This window comes from Neurospora tetraspora, assembly GCF_033439725.1.
Source record: "Neurospora tetraspora strain CBS 560.94 chromosome Unknown B0H65scaffold_5, whole genome shotgun sequence".
Classification (NCBI taxonomy): Eukaryota; Fungi; Ascomycota; class Sordariomycetes; order Sordariales; family Sordariaceae; genus Neurospora; species Neurospora tetraspora.
In genome coordinates, this window is record NW_026944387.1 from 2,443,687 (window position 1) to 2,459,447 (window position 15,761).

The window sequence follows — 15,761 nt, forward strand, 5'->3', positions numbered from 1 at the left end:
CAAAAACGACACTTTTATTATCGTCGATCTTTTATATAGATACGCCTGCTAGCGTTGCTTAGCTGCATTAACAAGTCACTAAGTACTATAAGTCCCTCCAAGGCTTGGCAAAAATGGTTACTTTGCACCGTTAAAGGGATACGTACCTGCCCCGGTTCAACATTTCGGCAAGATCTCACTCACCGCCATGGCCTTGATTGATTCTTCAGCAGGAAGGACGAACGGGCATTGTCCAAAACGGGCAGCAGCAATCCATGTTGCCATGCTGCCATTCCGTCCCTGCCAAAACGAAAATGTCACGGTCGTGGTGCTGGTCGGGCGCGGGGTTGAGATTGCGTGGACTGGTGTACAAAAATCTGAGACATAGAAATCTCCATGTAAGGTCGCCTGTCAACGAACCCCGCGCACAGGAGTAAGGTAGGGCGGCACTTCTCAACGCTGGAAACAACCTGAATGGGTAAGGTGCCTCGCCCACCACCTCTGTGCAGATGTCGTCGCGACGGTTGCCCGTTCGTGGCGTCAGGCCCGGGCACAGGTCACCGTCGGGTGGCAGGCCTGGCCCGCTCCAGTGAGCAGATGGCCCGCCTTTCCCAGGCACCTCACTGCATCGTCCCGTCCCATCCCACGATCCAAACATTTTCTTTTCTTAAAATTGAATCTCCAATACCACCACCAACAAGTACGACGTCATCCTCGAAAACGCAGTCAAAGCCAGTACTCTGTGACGAAACAAGCCCTTTTAAAACATGACGACAAAAGGGTCTCAACACACGAGAACTAACTCCTCTCTCTGGCCTGTGATTGGCTGAGGTGCTATTAAAGACTCCAGCCACTTCGCGATTCGCTGGAGCCGCCGCGGTCTCTGTTTTTAGCCGCCCTCCACTGCTTCGATGCCCCTGCCAAGGCTTCCATGTTTACCCCACGAACCAACTCGATGCTCCTAAGCGCCCTATGAACTATTTTGTTGTCAACAACAACACTTCTATTCTCCGTTGTTAACCACTGTCCCGTCTTCTACACTTCTAGAACTCTTCCATCCGCCATCCGTAAGTTGAGATAATTCCAGTTACTTGCAGAATATCGGGCGCCTAACAGTCTCTCTAGTTTCTTGTCAGCCAAACAGAGCCGTCTACCAGCCATCCCTCGACTCCCATGCCCGCATACCGAGCTCAAGGGTGGGCGCTATACGTTGACAACTCCTGCCATCTCTTGCAGTCATGGCTACACCGTAACGGCTACTAGCCACACTTGACGTGCACGGGCGACACACTGTGCTTCATCCCTTGTCAACACTACTGTCAACATTGGATGCTATGCATACAGTATCAAGTCAGGAGCTGGGCTTTGTCTGTCGACGGTCCTTCTATGCGCCGAGCGCTTACATTCACAAGACGGCTTCAAACAACTGCTCCCTTAAATCTTCTGGATCAGGGAACATATGTCGAGGGCATTGGACTAGCTTGGCTAGTTCATGATGGATATGCAACGCAGCCAGAGTCACGGCGCTTCCCTGGGCGGCTCAAAAGGCTTCTAATGTAGCGTCGGCGGTTGTGGCTGGCTTGTCTCAACACCATCGGGGATTTACTTGGGCCATCGCCGTTACGTCAAGCCGGAGCATCGGTATCGTCACTTGGCCGGCCAAATATAGAACACCAAACCCGACCCTTCTCTTTGTTCTGCTTCCCTAGCCGGACCAACAACACCTCCTCAGTGCCAGGGTACCCAGCGTTCCGTCACATCTACCCGTCCTCCGCATCCCAAGATGGGCATCTGCGTCAACGGTTCCCTCATCACACTTAGCCAAAGCAATGCTTGTTAGTAGCCTCCACATGCCATGCCTCGTGGTCGTGTCGGTTTGGGGTCCAGGGCATGACGAAGAGCCGCACATAGGTACCAGTACCTGGCCATCTGTGCCAGATCTCAACACCGTACCTGCGTCGATTCGGATCCACTTTTAACGTCACTGCTTCCAACATCACGACCTATTTATGTACCCCCAAACCTTGCCGCCCACCCATAACACAAATACAGACGAACTCTCGGAGATATATGCATCCCTGGCAGTCCAGCGGCCTTGAGTTAACCTCCATGATTACTTGCAGACACTAGCGTCGTCACAAAAGACTCTTCTCGCATCCCATCCCTTCTTCTCGAAGCCAAGTGTCCTACCCTTCGACATCACACTTTCCCTCCCTGCTTTCTCCCCTCATCTCCACCGACACATCATATTTATAGTCAAGCGGCTACAATCACGACTTACAGGACATCACACACATGTGGTAATCAAACTGGAGTCGAAGTCTCTTGCTGTTCCATGGACATATGATACCGTTGATCTTTCTGGGTCTTTCTGTGCCTATTTTCTGGAAACAACACTAAAAAATGATGACTTTTTGGAATATTGTCACTCACAACGGTTTCACCAGGTAGCATAGGCGGCTAGCTTTCCACCCGGTCAAGCGGGCGAAAGCCTTTAATCTTGGATATTCGAGGTCCAAAGCTGGAACTGATCTCCTGTAGTCGGTTACCTCTGACTGAACACAATGACACAACCCGATGCCAGCAGCTTTTGACTTGTCCTAGGACGGACGACAGAAACCCTCTTTGGCGATCAAACGTCCTTCGAGTGTGATGACCTGGACTCAAAGCTGTTATGCTGACATCATGACCATGGATTGCCAAGGGGAAATTATTGTTGAACGTGTTGAAGGACGTAGGAGGAGGAGGAGGAGGAGACATTTGCGTTACACTTGGCGATAATTGCTTAACTATGGAGGCCGATTTGACCAGAAAAGAGAATGCGTCTTTGTCGTTCTACGAAGCAATATTATTCTACACAGAACGCCAGCTTAGTGGGAAAAAAAGTGCCTGTATTTGTAGTCTAGCAATGGACATGAAAAAACAAACGAAGCTCTACGCTGGAGTTATCATACTCGTGGCATCAGTGAACTCAAATCGTGTGCTTTCATCCTCCGTGCGAGGGAGAAGTATATACATACGTGCGTGCCCGTAGACCGGTTGATACAGTGATGCCCTTTTGGTATATCAACATTTCATATCAAAAGAAGCATCGATGTTAGGTCATGTGAGCTTTCCATGTTCAAATCAGTAGACGGCAAAACAGCAAGATGACGCTTTTTTAAATGAAAAGAAAAACATGATCAATTGAGTCAGTTAAGTTCAGGTCAGGCGGACATAAGAAGAACAAACATTCAGCCAGATGAGAACACTTGGATAGGTAACGATAGCATCTCTAGTTCGATAATGAGAAGCAGCAGCCCCAGACGGCAAAGAGAAAGAGAGAGGAATGTTAAATACCGGTACCGAAGACGGACCATCATAACTCGTAGAGTGAACTTGGAAAGTATGTATGTAGCAAAGTTATATAGTCACTCTTTACTGGCTGACCTTTGCTGACTGACTGACTGAGACTTCATGTTTGATTGGTGAGTGAGTGTTCATTCAAACTACCTAATAACAGGAGTTGTGAGCGAGGCTAAATCAACGAAAATAACAAACCAATTATCAGAATCAACACTGCAGGTATGAATTTTTCCAAGAAGGAATAATGTTTTGTCTTTAGAAGAAAGAGACGTCCATATGCCGGTAGATAGCGTCTATACACACAAGGGAAGACATCCCACGATAATCAATGCTTCTTCACCACCACCATCTTGAAGACATGCTCATAAACATCTACTCGTTCACCACCACAACAACACACTTTGATTATCCCCCCCCCCCCCCCCCCTCTTCCCCTTTGCCCCAAACCGAAATCTACACCCACTCACTCCCCACTCCTCATCCTTCAGACATCAACATCTAATCTCCACACCCCCCTTACTCACAGTCAAATACTTGACCCCCTTAAACGGCCTCACCGTCTCCGCCAGTCCTTTACTCCTCCTCGGATCCAGCACGATGCTCTCCACCTTGATCCCGCTCGCCGTCCACCCCTTGACCGCAAAGCTCACGCTCGCCGAGCTGGGCATCAGGATCTTGTTCTGCTGCGCCAGTTTCCCGTCCCTCCGCTCTTTTTCCTCTTTTTCTTGCTCAGCTGTTAGTTGTTTGCTACCACTACCGCTGGACAGCAAATCGCTAGCGCTCTGGTAAGGTGCTGGTTCACCGGCGTCGTAGGACCAGTCGCGGCCTCCAACGGAGGAGGTGTTGAAGCCGAAACCGGTGGGATCGTCGTTGTCGTCTTCGTCTTCGCCAGCAGAAGACTGGCCGACGACGGTGCAGCGGAGGGCAAAGTGGGAGGCAAAGCCAGCGGCCACGTCTTTGTTGGGAATAGTCCACTCGAGGAAACGGTCGCCGGGGTTGTATGTGGCGTCACCCTTGGCGGTGCGGATCTCGGCGAGGTTGCGCACGTCCGCCGGCAGGGGCACCGTGACTTTGAGGTCTTGAAGCGTGGGGAAGGCGGGCGTGCCGGGTTGGGGACCGCCTCCCATGCCACGACCGACGCCGCTGGCTGAGGAGAGCGGGTAGTTGGATGATGAGCCACTACCGCCGCCGCCGCCGCCACCAGTACCTGGGATCCTGTTGACGGTGAGGCGGACTTCAAAGTCGGAGCCGGTGGGACCGAGACAGGTCTTGATCTCGAGACTGACGGGGAGCTTGAGGTTGTTTGCTGGGGCGCTCATGTTGCCTAGGTTTCGGGCGCCCAGCGGGAGGAGGTCGACTTCGTAACCGGCTAGCGTGAAGCGGCCGTCGGGAGGGATGAAGCTGAGAACGCCGGGTTGTTCGCGCCATTTTGCGAGGCGCACGCAGGGGTGGAAGACAGGTAGGTCAATGATGCTGCCGAGGTTGTGCTTGCCGGTCGGACCGGTTAGAGTAACGACTATGTCGGGCACTCCAGAGACCTTGGAGGTGAAGGCGATTGTGCCGTTCGCGAAGGCGGCGAGAGGTCGGCCGGATGGGGCGAGGGTGACAGAGAGGGTTTCGATTACGTCGGCGTAGAGCTCGTTTTGGGTGTGTCGCACGTTGTTTCGGCGCCAGGGGAGGGCCAAAGTGTTCTGCTGGGCGAGGAGAGAAGCTGGGCTTGGGTTGGAGAAGGTAGGTTTTCTGGAGAGATGCGCAAGTCAGTCAGGGGGTTTGTTTTGTTTTGTCCATAACGGGTAATGGATGATCATACGTGGGGAGGTTCAAGTTCCCGAGGAGCTTCCCCATGAAGCCTTCCACCTCAACCAAGTCGCGCAGCGCATTGGGTTCTGTTGTATTGATGGTGCCGGCATCGCACATCTCTGTGAGAAGCTGGGCTACGACATCGTAGTTGCTCTCGATCTTGTGGGCCAGTAATGGGGTGCCCAGGAACTCTTCGAAAGAATCGACGATACGGTGGAGGAACTCGAGAACGAGCAGCGGCTCGACCTCTGAAGAAGTTGTTAGGAGAAAGAGAAGGTTGGCATGTTTGAGGCTGAAGACGAGCGTTGGTGGGTTGGTATTAGGGAGGTATATCAAGTTCGGCCTCGGGGCGGCATGTTCGAGATAGAGGGGCAGCAAGTACGACGGCGACAGCGGACGCGATGTGTATGTATGCGACAGGATGGGGCTGCTGGAGTTGGGAATTAGCTTTTGTATTTTCCATTGCTCTGTCTCAAGGGTGCAGCTTTACTTGTGCTCGTCGAAAATGTGGAGGGCCTCGATGACACCGTTCATGGTGAAAGAAAAAGAAGAAAGACGAGAACCTCGAGGGTTAAGTTTGATAACAGGAGGGGTTCGGTGATGGTGGTCCTCTGGCTTGTGGGTTGCAGTTGGGCAATCAGCGATGGGCAGGGACAGTGCCAGCGCTGTCACTGTCAGAAGCACTGACGCAATGCGAACCCGCAACAACAGGTGGCCCATGCTCTCACTGCCTTGCCAAGGCTTGACTAAGTCAACGGCGTGGGCGGTGGACAACGGCAGATCTCTCTCCAACAAGCTCCACTGTTCACTCCACGTCTCCGGGTGCTCTCATCAGGGGTGTCAATAATACCGAGGGGATCATTAGACGGAGTCAGCACACTCGTTCAACTCTCAGTCGAGTCATTAGCCATGGCCAAAGACAACATTCCCCCGCTTCACACCCTGGACAGGCCTGAGAAGCTCCAGGACATCCTCAAGCAGGACCGTGGTGATGACTGCCTTCCCTGCCGGATCATTGGTGAGAACTCCTGTATTCATACTTGGAAACTTCAGAAGCTAACAATCTCTCTAGGTGGAAGTGCTTTCCTTGGTCTTGCCGCATACAGCTACTACTCCGGTCACTCCCAGCTCACCAAGGCCCAAGCCGAGATCCTGGCCAGCAAGTCCTTCTTTGGTATGAGGAGTAGGAGATGGGCCATCACCGGTCTCTCATGTGGCATGGCCTATCTGGGCTTGTACAGACTGTTCAAGTGAGGTGATTGGAAGGCCCAGAGCCTGTACTTGAAATGACCAGCGCGGAGCAGCCCACTGTGTGATGCCTTCTGCCGGGTGAACAAGAGCCTCCCACACGGTTTGGTCTATAAGGGACTAAGGCGACAGTGTCAGTCAACTGCCACATTACAGCCGAGATTCATTATGGCCCGAAGAGTTGCTGGACTGAACGACAAGGAATTTCTAGCAAATGATACCATGTTGGCCATACTTGCTCTGCTGGGCGGTTGTTTCGTTTGTGCACCATCGGCGTCATCACCTGTTCGACCGTTCGACCGTCGGGAAAGGAGGTCTTAACGGAGCACCCGGTAGCCCGTTCGGAAACGGTCGCTGCCTGGGGCCCGTGCCATAGTAAGACGGGACGGCAGAGGGGGGACCTTATAAGGAGGGTCTTCGAGCTTGTTTGTCAACAGGGTGGTTGGCCGAGTGGGACTTGGTGATGCGCACAGCTCACCACAACCTGCTCGAAAGGCCATGGGTTCGATTCCCATGGTGGCGGCTGTTTACTCAATATTTGCCCAGGCCTGCACCTTCGGGTGCCCGGGGGTTTCGGCCGCCCATCTAGTCTCGCTCGGGCTACCGTAGTAACAGTTGTGAACCTCTGGGGTGATTGGTATCAGTAGGGTGGTCCCTGTGGTTACCAATCGGCCAGCCATCCGAACAATCTTTTTTTTTCGCTCTTTCCTTTTTGTGAGGTTTGCAGTACCTGTCTTGGTGAGCCCCATTTTTGCGATCTGCGCGCGTCCCTTCTTCTTTCACGCTCGTGTTATTGTTGTTTTGTGAGATACCCAGTTAACATGTTAACAATGTTTATAAGCGCGTAGTATCCCGCGCACGTCTTCATGTTTATCTGCTATTTCCTTTCCCAACCCGTCACTTTACACGTTCCTTTTGCAAGGTTTTCTCTTCCGGCTCCAACACGTACCAACAGCTCGCCTCCAGTCTGGCACGAAAGAGAACTCAGTAGGTAGTCAATCGGGAAGTGAGACAAAGGTGACATCTCCACCACGACTTCCGCGCTTATGGTGTGGATGACAACAGGGACCAGGCTTCATCGACCCAAACTTGGCTTCAAACCACACGTGGCAAGCGGGCCTGAGAGTGGAGATGTATTCAGCTGACGACTCCCAGGGACCCTGAACATCACTTTGATATCGACAACGAAGCAACCATGGCTGGAAGGACACTCGGGGAGTAAGCCATGGTTCCGGCCTTTAACACATATCAGAAGGAGATGTCCGTTTATAGCCCAGGACGAGGTCGTGAAATATTCCATGGAGCAAAAGGGCAATCGTTATGCACGCAATGACTAGCTGGACATTGTTTCTCTAGTCTTGACTATGAGAGGGAACAAAAAGCAAATCCTAGGAGAAACCGGTACAGTACCAAATTTTTGGTTATCCAAGTTGCTTCTCATTTCCAAGGACAAACCCAGCTTCCTTTCTCCCACTTTCCTGCCACCCTGCTTTCAACCCCCTACCCAAACCTCTTCTCCCTCTCCCCCTCCCTCTCAGAAAGAAGGCTTAGCATTCTTCAACAGCATCTCAAAGTAATCCTGGTTCCACGTCCCGGCTTCGGGACTAGGCTGATACGCATCGCTCTTTCCGCAAAAGCTATCGTACCTAGTTGCGCTGCTATCGCTGGTACCATCAGACTCGCCGCCGGGCTTGACCCAGACGAAAGCGTCAGCGAGGTCGTGGCCCGTGGTAGAAGTCGGGCGAACGCCGAAGCCGGCGCCGTTGACGTTGCACCAGTTGCCCCACTCCTGGCGCAAGCCGGAGACGCCGTTGCGGCCCGTGTCGATGATGGCGTGGTTGGGCATGCCCGCGGACTTGAGGGCCGGACCAAAGTTGTCAAGGTACAGCTTCTCGTTTTGGCACTTGTTGTATTTGGCGTCGGAGGCTTTGGAGAATTCGCCTGGGGAGAGGTCCCTGTTTTACGATACTATCATCAGCAACCTTTCTTCTTCTTCTTTTAGTCCCACGAGATGTGGTGAACATACCATTGGTTCCAGCCAGCAACGTTGGTGGCGAAACCGCGGACCTGCTTAGGGGATCCCGCGGCCTTGTAGGCCTTGGCCAACTCCTGCGCTCCGGGCTTGAGGTTGGCGTCCCAGCCGAGCCAGCCGCCGTGGCCCGCGTCGATGTACATGACGACGTTGGGGAGGTTGAGGTTCCTGAGGGCGTAGGCGACGCCGTCGCGGTAGCCGGACGCGGAGTCCTTGCAGGTCTGCAGGTCCGAGTTGGTGACGAGGTTGGGAAGCGAGTCGGGCTCGATGACGAGCGCGAAGGCGATCTTGGGGTGCGCCTTGAGGATCTTGACGATGGCTGTTTTGATGGGAGTGGTTTGTTAGCCCCTTTTCTTTCTTTCTGGGATACCATGGGGCGGGCGGGTCATCAGACAAAGAAAGACTCACCATCGATATACTCAGTTTTATACCGGCTGAGCTCGCCAGCCTTCAACTCGCCGTTGGAGGCCTTGGCAGCGCAGTCACGGCCGGGCAAGTCGTAAATGACCAAGCCCAGGATGTGGTCGCAGGGAACGTCCTCGAGCGCCGGCTCCAGCTTGCCAATGTTCTCGATCGTGTCCAGCCAGAGGAAGCTGCCGACGTCGGCCACCTTGGCAGCCTTTGCCGCCAGGCTCGAGTCCGAGATGGCCGCGACGGCCGCCTCGACCTCGGCCCGGTAGAACTTGTTGGCGTGGAGCGTGTACTTCTTCCACACGTTGGTGCTGGCGTCGAGGGTGACGGCTGAGGCGCAGCCGGCCTGGACGGCGCGCGGCTTCTCCTGCGAGGTAGGGGTGGAAGGGGCGGCGATGGCGGTGGCGGCAAAGGCCAACGCGGCGGAGTTGGAGAACTTCATCGTGAAACAGGGGAGGAGGGGCACGAACCAGAGACTGACTGCTTGAGTGTGATGATGATGGGGGGAGATGAAGAAGTTGGGAATGGCAGGATCAGAAGCGGGGAGGTGCTTTGTGGTCTTTATACTGATGAGTTCCCTTCCTCGTTCGGCATACTGTCCCGGTTGTCTGTCTTCTGGTTAACCAGGTTGAGCCATACACACTTATCATCTTTCCTCCACCTAGTCGTGCCGATTTCGCCTCGCCTCCCATCCTCCCTGAGGGCGGTTCGAGATGAACAATAACACAGCATGGCAATCAGGAAGGCAGGCCCGTCACACGCGAGATCTTCTCGGCCTGGAACTTCCGAGGTCGTCACTTTGAGGAGTCCACCTTGACCAAGCACATTCGCATGGATACATCTCATGCAGGGTTTTGAGAGTCGCCTCAACTGTTTACAGCTCTTCAGTGGACGGAGGAAGCTACGCTCTTCAGGTCCCATGCCCACTTTTGTTCATATAGCACTTGACTTTAATCTCTTGCCTTCTCAGTCGAACCATTGCTCGGACCGAGCATGGGATTGGCGATTGGTTCCTGAGAAAGTGTGGGGAAGTTGAGTGTCTTGAGGAAGAGGAGGAGGCGGCGGCGTTTCTAGAGAAGGAAACCCAATATGGAAAGGCAGTCTAGACTCCTTCATGCACGTCTTGTGGTGGGTGTGTAGGTCCTTTCGGATGGCGGCCCCTTGGTCTAGGGTGTCTTGAAGATCTCGTGCAGTCAGACAACCTTCCTGGGATTTGCGGAAAAAAGGTAGATATTGCGAGCCAGCTGAGGCTCCGTGAATTTTAAACTTCTGTATTGGAGGGGCTACGGCCTCGGCCTAAGGCTTCTACATCCGTGCATTAAGTTGGAGACGGAGAAGCCTTGTTGGTCTTGTTATGGTACTCAACCACCACGCATAGCTCTGTGATGAACGTTTGAAGGCAATAGCTCAAGTGACATCAGAGTTGTACCCTACCTCTCGAAGAAGCACCGTGGTTCTGCCATCGGTAAATGTTTACGGTTCTTTGACAAATGCCGAGCTTGATGGTCTGGGGAAATGCCACCCCCGACTCCCGAGTAGCACAACGGTTAGGAGTGGCGGTTCTCTACAATGGATGGTATAGAAACACTCAAATTCTTGAGTCTAGGCTTTCTTATGATGAGAATTGCTGTCTTGCCCTGGAGATGTAAGATGGCCACCGAAGGGTCCTCCGGATCGAATTGGTCAAGTCGCCAAGTGGTCGTTGTTGGATAAATCGCCCTCGATATGGATGATCCGCAATCCCATGATCTGAAGACGGGATATGTTGCTTGCCATTCGCTGTTGGGTATAAAGTGCCTCTCATTAAGCCGCGGCTTATTAGCCGGCACAGTCACCAGTCGTGAGGCGCGACGGAATCTACGAGTTGAAAAGCTGGGGTAAACATGCCGCCCGGTACGTTACGTCCGAAGTATAATACTTACTCTCTTCCTCCCTCGCCGGTTCGGCTAAAACGACTGGACGGCTCAACATGTCGTTCTCTCTTGTCACATCCCAACTTTCCATTGCTTGAAGCACGACGTGATGACTGTTAATGGGGGACTGAGTGTCAGGCACGGAGCGAGACTTGGCTGTTGATTGTATTGTCAGATGTGAGAGACGAAGGGCCGGAGAAGGAACAAAATATTGCCGCCAGTTGCATCTCTCAACCCGTTAGCAGACACAGAATCCGACAGGGGCTTTATGAAGTCTTTATAAACTCTGTCTCTTGCGTCAATGCTTTTGTGTGACTCGAGTGGCTCTATTCCTTTTGTTTTCCTATTCCTCTCAGAAGCAATAGCTCTATTTTACAACTAACAATGGCCGTTGAAGCAAAACCCGCCTAAAAATGTGTGTTTAGCTCTGCAAGCCTGGCGATATAGATCTTGGCAGGATGTATCGTTTATACTGCCTCATCACTCGCTGCCGCCTTACATAAATGGCGGCAGGTAAAATGGGTAGCCAGCGTTCTTGACACGGAAGATGCTCAGGAGGAAGCTGTACACAAGCAGGATAACGCCGCTCCAAGCCCAGACTGTGATAACCTGGGACCTGGGATCGGCAATCCTGGGCACCTTGACGGCCAAGGAGATGACCGCAAAGGAAAGAAGACCGTCTAATAAATCATCCAAAGTCAGCGATCCCGAAGGCAGACGGATAGGAGAGCTCACGAGAACTTACACAAAGCAGCAACAATCTGTGTCTCCAAGCCGTACTGGCTCTGAAAGCCAGCAGCGAAGTAGCTCACACCACCGCGCGGGTTGTTGGCAACATAGGGGACCTTGCGAATCTGGTTGAACATGTGACCGCTGGTAAACAGCAGGATAGCAATCAGAGTGAAGGCGGCCCAGACATTGCGGTTCTGGATCACGGGCACGACGTAAGGCCAGGCGACGTAGACGGCAGTCAAGCTACCGGTAATCATGGTGAAGCTCACAGCCCACTTGAGGTAGTCGACAGGTCGCTTGACGGGAGGATGAGGGCGGCCATCAAGGTGGCGGACAAGCCAGGAGTGCACCATTTCGGCGGGAACGGGTCCATTGGTGAAGTCATAGCGGATTGGCTCGGGGCTAGCAGCAGCGTGGGGACCGGTAGTGGGAGGGAAGAAGAAGAGGACGGGAGCAGTTTGGAGGCCGAACTATTACAAGTTGTTAGCTTCTCTGTTTCTTCGAGAGTGAACTTAGCCACATACACCCATGAAGGTCTCTCTGCCTTCACCGAAATCCAAAGAACCAAAAATAACACGAGACTCGCCAGACTTGTCGCCCTTGACCCAGCTCTTGGAGAGAAGCTCCCACTCAGGCTGGAATTCGCGGCAGAGCTGGCAGCCGTAGCGGGCATCGAGAGCTGTCAGGACAACGGCGACGCTATAATCGCGAGGGGCGGCAGTGAGAGACTTGAAGGAGGCATCGTTGAGCTTGACGGGGGCGTGGGATGTCTGTTTGGCGTGGAACTCTGCGAATCGCTCCTCGGAGGACTTCTTAGCAGCAAACGATCCGGCCGCGAACAGCGACGCCGACAGGAAGGCGGGCAGCCAGCGCATCTTGTCGAGCTTTGTATTTTAACCAGAGCAAAAGAGTGTTGTCGTGGGCAATTGTGACCGGCCAATTGCTTCCAATTCTCTCGATGTGGCCTCGTTGTCGTCGTCGGCGTCGTCGAGGTTGGTGATGGTGATGGTGATGGTTGTCGCTGAGGTTAAGCTTGGCGACCCAAGGTACAGCTAGCTGACGGGATACAGTGGACACAGCTCACTGGACAGCAGCACGGGCAGCTCCCAAACATCGAGGTGTCCAAGGTGTCCTCAAATGACATGCGTGTCCCGGTACGTACCTCCAGGTACCTCTCCCACCTGTGGAGCTCAAGCTGCCGGCTGGCAACAGCAAGGATGCGGCTCCATTTCCATCCAGTCTTTCCCCATTCTTCAGTGGGGCCGCACCAAGGCTAACCCTCTTCCGGAACATTGTTTACTTCAAGGTTTGGCGGGCAATCTGACCGTTGTTAGGTTGCTCTCGTCCTTTTGACTTCGTCATTTTCAATACCACCCAACAACCACACCACCACTATCAACCCCGAATTCATACCAAAGCACGACAACAAAATATACAAGTTTCGAATTACAGGATTGCGACCGTCAACATTACATTGCGTTTGACTTTACGCATTATTCTATTGCAGTAATAATTGCGCGCGTCTGCATCTCTATGCCTGCCAAACGCGTGTCGCCATGTGTAAACATGGATCCCGAACAGGTCAATTATAGCCCACCCTCGACGTCCGGTCCGCGCGCCCCCCTTCGTTGGCTAACAATGTGTCCCGATACAGAAATCAGAGAGGATGTTTGAGCTGGAGATGCGATACAAACAGGCTGTCCATCAGGCTGACCTGTTGGTTAGGGAGGAAGACGGGCGCCGAATGAAGCTGCGCAGCATGGTACTCCGCGATGATAACGTCACGCTAAAGGACCAGCTTGCGCACAAGGACATTCGCATCAAGATCCTCATACAACAAGCCGACGACGCTCGCCACCTAATAGAGTCTATTCAGCAACAATGCGCCCGACAGGAGAAGCAGATCCAGGCCCAAATCCGCGAGATCGCTCACCTTAAGGTAGGGCGGTGTGCATGAATGCTAGCGCGGAAAAGTCGGACCAATGCTAACACCATGCGATAGGAGGAAATCGCAGCATTCAGCACAGTATCACAGGATTCCGCAAAGATCCTATCCGAGAAACTTGCCCTAACACGCGAAGTCGCCGTCCTCAAGCCCGAAATCGAGCACCTCAAATCCCAATTGTCCCACCAAAAAGATGTCCTCGCCGAAAAGTTGGCACTAGAACGCCAACTAAACACGCTGGAAGTCGAGCTCGCCAATGAGAAGCGCGCTGCGGAAAAGGCCGCTCAAAAGCAGGAGCGATATACCAAGGAAGAAGAGGAACTCCGAAAACAGGTCCGCGAACTCGAAAAGGAACTCAACAAGGAGAGAAAGGCAGCACAAAAGGGTGGCGATTCCCAACAACAAGTCAAGGCCCTTCGAGAACAACTAGCGACGGCGGAAAAGAAGTTTGCTTCGGAAAAGTCCAAGATGGAACAGGCGACGAAGGCTCAAGTGGAAAAGTCTACGGAGATGGAGGAAGAGGTCGAACAGCTCAGAGAGAAGCTTGCCGAGACAGAAAAAGCATTAGCAGCTGAAAAGCGGGCAGCTCAACGCAAAGCGAAAAACCAGGAGACCAAGGAATCCGTATCGGAGGACGAACTCGCGGCATTACAGGAACAATTCGACGAGTTGAAGCAGGCTCTGGCGGAGGAAAAGAAGGATAAGGAGAGGTTACGAAAAGAGAGTCAGCAAGCGATCGCCGAGGCCGAAGTACGACAAGCAGCAACGGACGAAAAGCTGGATAAGTTCAGGACCAAACTTCATGAGGCCAAGGAGGAACTCAAAAAGTGCAAAGCCGATCTGGAAAAGGCCCGAGAGAAGGCAGCAAAGGCGGCGCTGGTAACGACAACCACGATACCGACTAAGAAGGCGGCGGCGAAGGTTGCGGGCAAGAAGAGACGTGCGGATGAGGCGTTGCTGGAGGAAACGGCCCTTGGTACACCGGGCGCAGCCGACAGACCGAAGCGTCCTCTTAAGAAGAGGGGATTCGACCCATCGGACATGGTCCAAAAGTCCACATTTTCCATCACGCCTTTCCTCAACAAGACGCTGAACCCAGACGGAACGACCAACGAGGATGCACCGGCGGTGGCTGAGGGCGCGGCTGAGACTGAAGCTGCGCCTAAGCCTACGCCCGCGCCAGCGGAGGATTCCCTCATGGAACTTGGTGATGACTCCGTCTTAGCACATCTTCGCCCAACAGGAAATACACCAACCGAGGCAAAGGTTACCGAGCAGATAGAAAAAGCCGGCGGCAGTGCGCCAGAAAATGAGGCAGGGGAGGAGAGCAGCAGCAAACCGGAGGAGAAGGCGAAGAAGGGCCGTGGCAAGGTCAAGGCCCTAAAACCGCTCGCAGCCTCGGTAGCGTCAAAGAAGGGTCCGATCAAGGTATCGAAACTGAAGATCAACAAAGTACCACGCGCTGCGGAAGCTGTGTCAGAAAAGTCAACAGAAGAAAACGGCGAATCTTGGACCGAGCCCCAGCCAGAAACCAGCAAACCGGCCCCCAAGAAACCCGAACTCAAGCCCAAAACCAAGCCCTCATCAGCACCCACATCCGAGTCCGAGCAGCAGCAGCCCATCGCCTCTCAACAAGCGGCACCGCTTCAAAAGAAGAAGAAGCGCAAACTGCTCGGTAACACCAGCAAGACCACGCTCTTCGATAACGACGATGAGGGCGAGCGAGTCGACACCAGTATCCTTCCCGGGAAAGGCAAAGCGGTGGCCGCAGTCACGGGGAAGGCGATGGCGAAGAGGGTGGTGGCGCCCGGTGGAAAGACCATGGTGGGTAAAGTGCATATTGCTGGAGGGAGTAAGAATCCTTTTGGGAAGGTGGATAAGTTTAGCCCGCTCAAGAAGGATCGTAGGGGTGTTAATGCTAGCTTCTTGCATTGATCTGGATGGTTTAGGACCAGCCGGTCGTTGTTGCTTTGATGCGAAGGGATGGGTGGTTGTTATGGGCTCATGGTTTGTTTGGCTATATAGTGTGCATATGGCATCTGGGATGGAAGCATTTTTCTGGCGTCTAGCTGGCGGTCTAGGACTCGGTGTTTATGGAGTTCAGTTAGTCGATGGCATCGCCAGGCATGGTATGGCATGACGAGTAAGAGTACGATTACGTGCATAGTTCAGGATTCTTTTCTGTAGGGCATACACATACATCAACAAGGTAGGCGGTTTACGGAAGCAATTCATGATTCATGTCATATCAAAAGAGAACCGGAAGGGTTGTGATACCGTGTATTGATTTCATTGACTCATGACCGAGGCTTTCCCTTATTTCTTTAGCCTCTATTTTCTCATCACCTCAACTTTT

At 53.2% G+C, this 15,761-nt stretch overlaps 5 protein-coding genes across 5 annotated transcripts; 2 read left to right on the forward strand and 3 right to left on the reverse strand.

Annotated features, from left to right (window-relative positions):
• Window positions 1-3,764: 3,764 nt before the first annotated feature.
• Window positions 3,765-5,769, reverse strand: B0H65DRAFT_469568 (Adaptor complexes medium subunit family-domain-containing protein). Its single transcript, XM_062827017.1, has 3 exons — window positions 5,615-5,769; window positions 5,135-5,554; window positions 3,765-5,064 (listed from the first exon to the last, which is right to left on the reverse strand). Exons 1-3 carry the CDS (start codon window positions 5,656-5,658, stop codon window positions 3,816-3,818), a joined length of 1,713 nt encoding a protein of 570 aa, XP_062680655.1. The 5' UTR covers window positions 5,659-5,769; the 3' UTR covers window positions 3,765-3,815.
• A 53-nt stretch (window positions 5,770-5,822) lies between these two features.
• B0H65DRAFT_232233 (uncharacterized protein) lies at window positions 5,823-6,534 on the forward strand. Its single transcript, XM_062822200.1, has 2 exons — window positions 5,823-6,142; window positions 6,197-6,534. Exons 1-2 carry the CDS (start codon window positions 6,034-6,036, stop codon window positions 6,376-6,378), a joined length of 291 nt encoding a protein of 96 aa, XP_062680656.1. The 5' UTR covers window positions 5,823-6,033; the 3' UTR covers window positions 6,379-6,534.
• A 1,281-nt stretch (window positions 6,535-7,815) lies between these two features.
• B0H65DRAFT_527149 (exoglucanase 3 precursor) lies at window positions 7,816-9,257 on the reverse strand (the record flags this gene model as incomplete). The annotated part of the gene is made up of 3 exons (XM_062828867.1): window positions 7,816-8,327; window positions 8,399-8,723; window positions 8,813-9,257. 3 exons carry the CDS (start codon window positions 9,255-9,257, stop codon window positions 7,907-7,909), a joined length of 1,191 nt encoding a protein of 396 aa, XP_062680657.1. The 3' UTR covers window positions 7,816-7,906.
• A 1,778-nt stretch (window positions 9,258-11,035) lies between these two features.
• Window positions 11,036-12,550, reverse strand: B0H65DRAFT_232245 (uncharacterized protein). The gene is made up of 3 exons (XM_062822201.1): window positions 11,985-12,550; window positions 11,474-11,930; window positions 11,036-11,408 (listed from the first exon to the last, which is right to left on the reverse strand). Exons 1-3 carry the CDS (start codon window positions 12,333-12,335, stop codon window positions 11,224-11,226), a joined length of 993 nt encoding a protein of 330 aa, XP_062680658.1. The 5' UTR covers window positions 12,336-12,550; the 3' UTR covers window positions 11,036-11,223.
• Window positions 12,551-12,773: 223 nt separating this feature from the next.
• On the forward strand, window positions 12,774-15,665 carry B0H65DRAFT_527154 (uncharacterized protein). The gene is made up of 3 exons (XM_062828868.1): window positions 12,774-13,041; window positions 13,115-13,399; window positions 13,463-15,665. Exons 1-3 carry the CDS (start codon window positions 12,994-12,996, stop codon window positions 15,338-15,340), a joined length of 2,211 nt encoding a protein of 736 aa, XP_062680659.1. The 5' UTR covers window positions 12,774-12,993; the 3' UTR covers window positions 15,341-15,665.
• The last annotated feature ends 96 nt before the right edge of the window (window positions 15,666-15,761 follow it).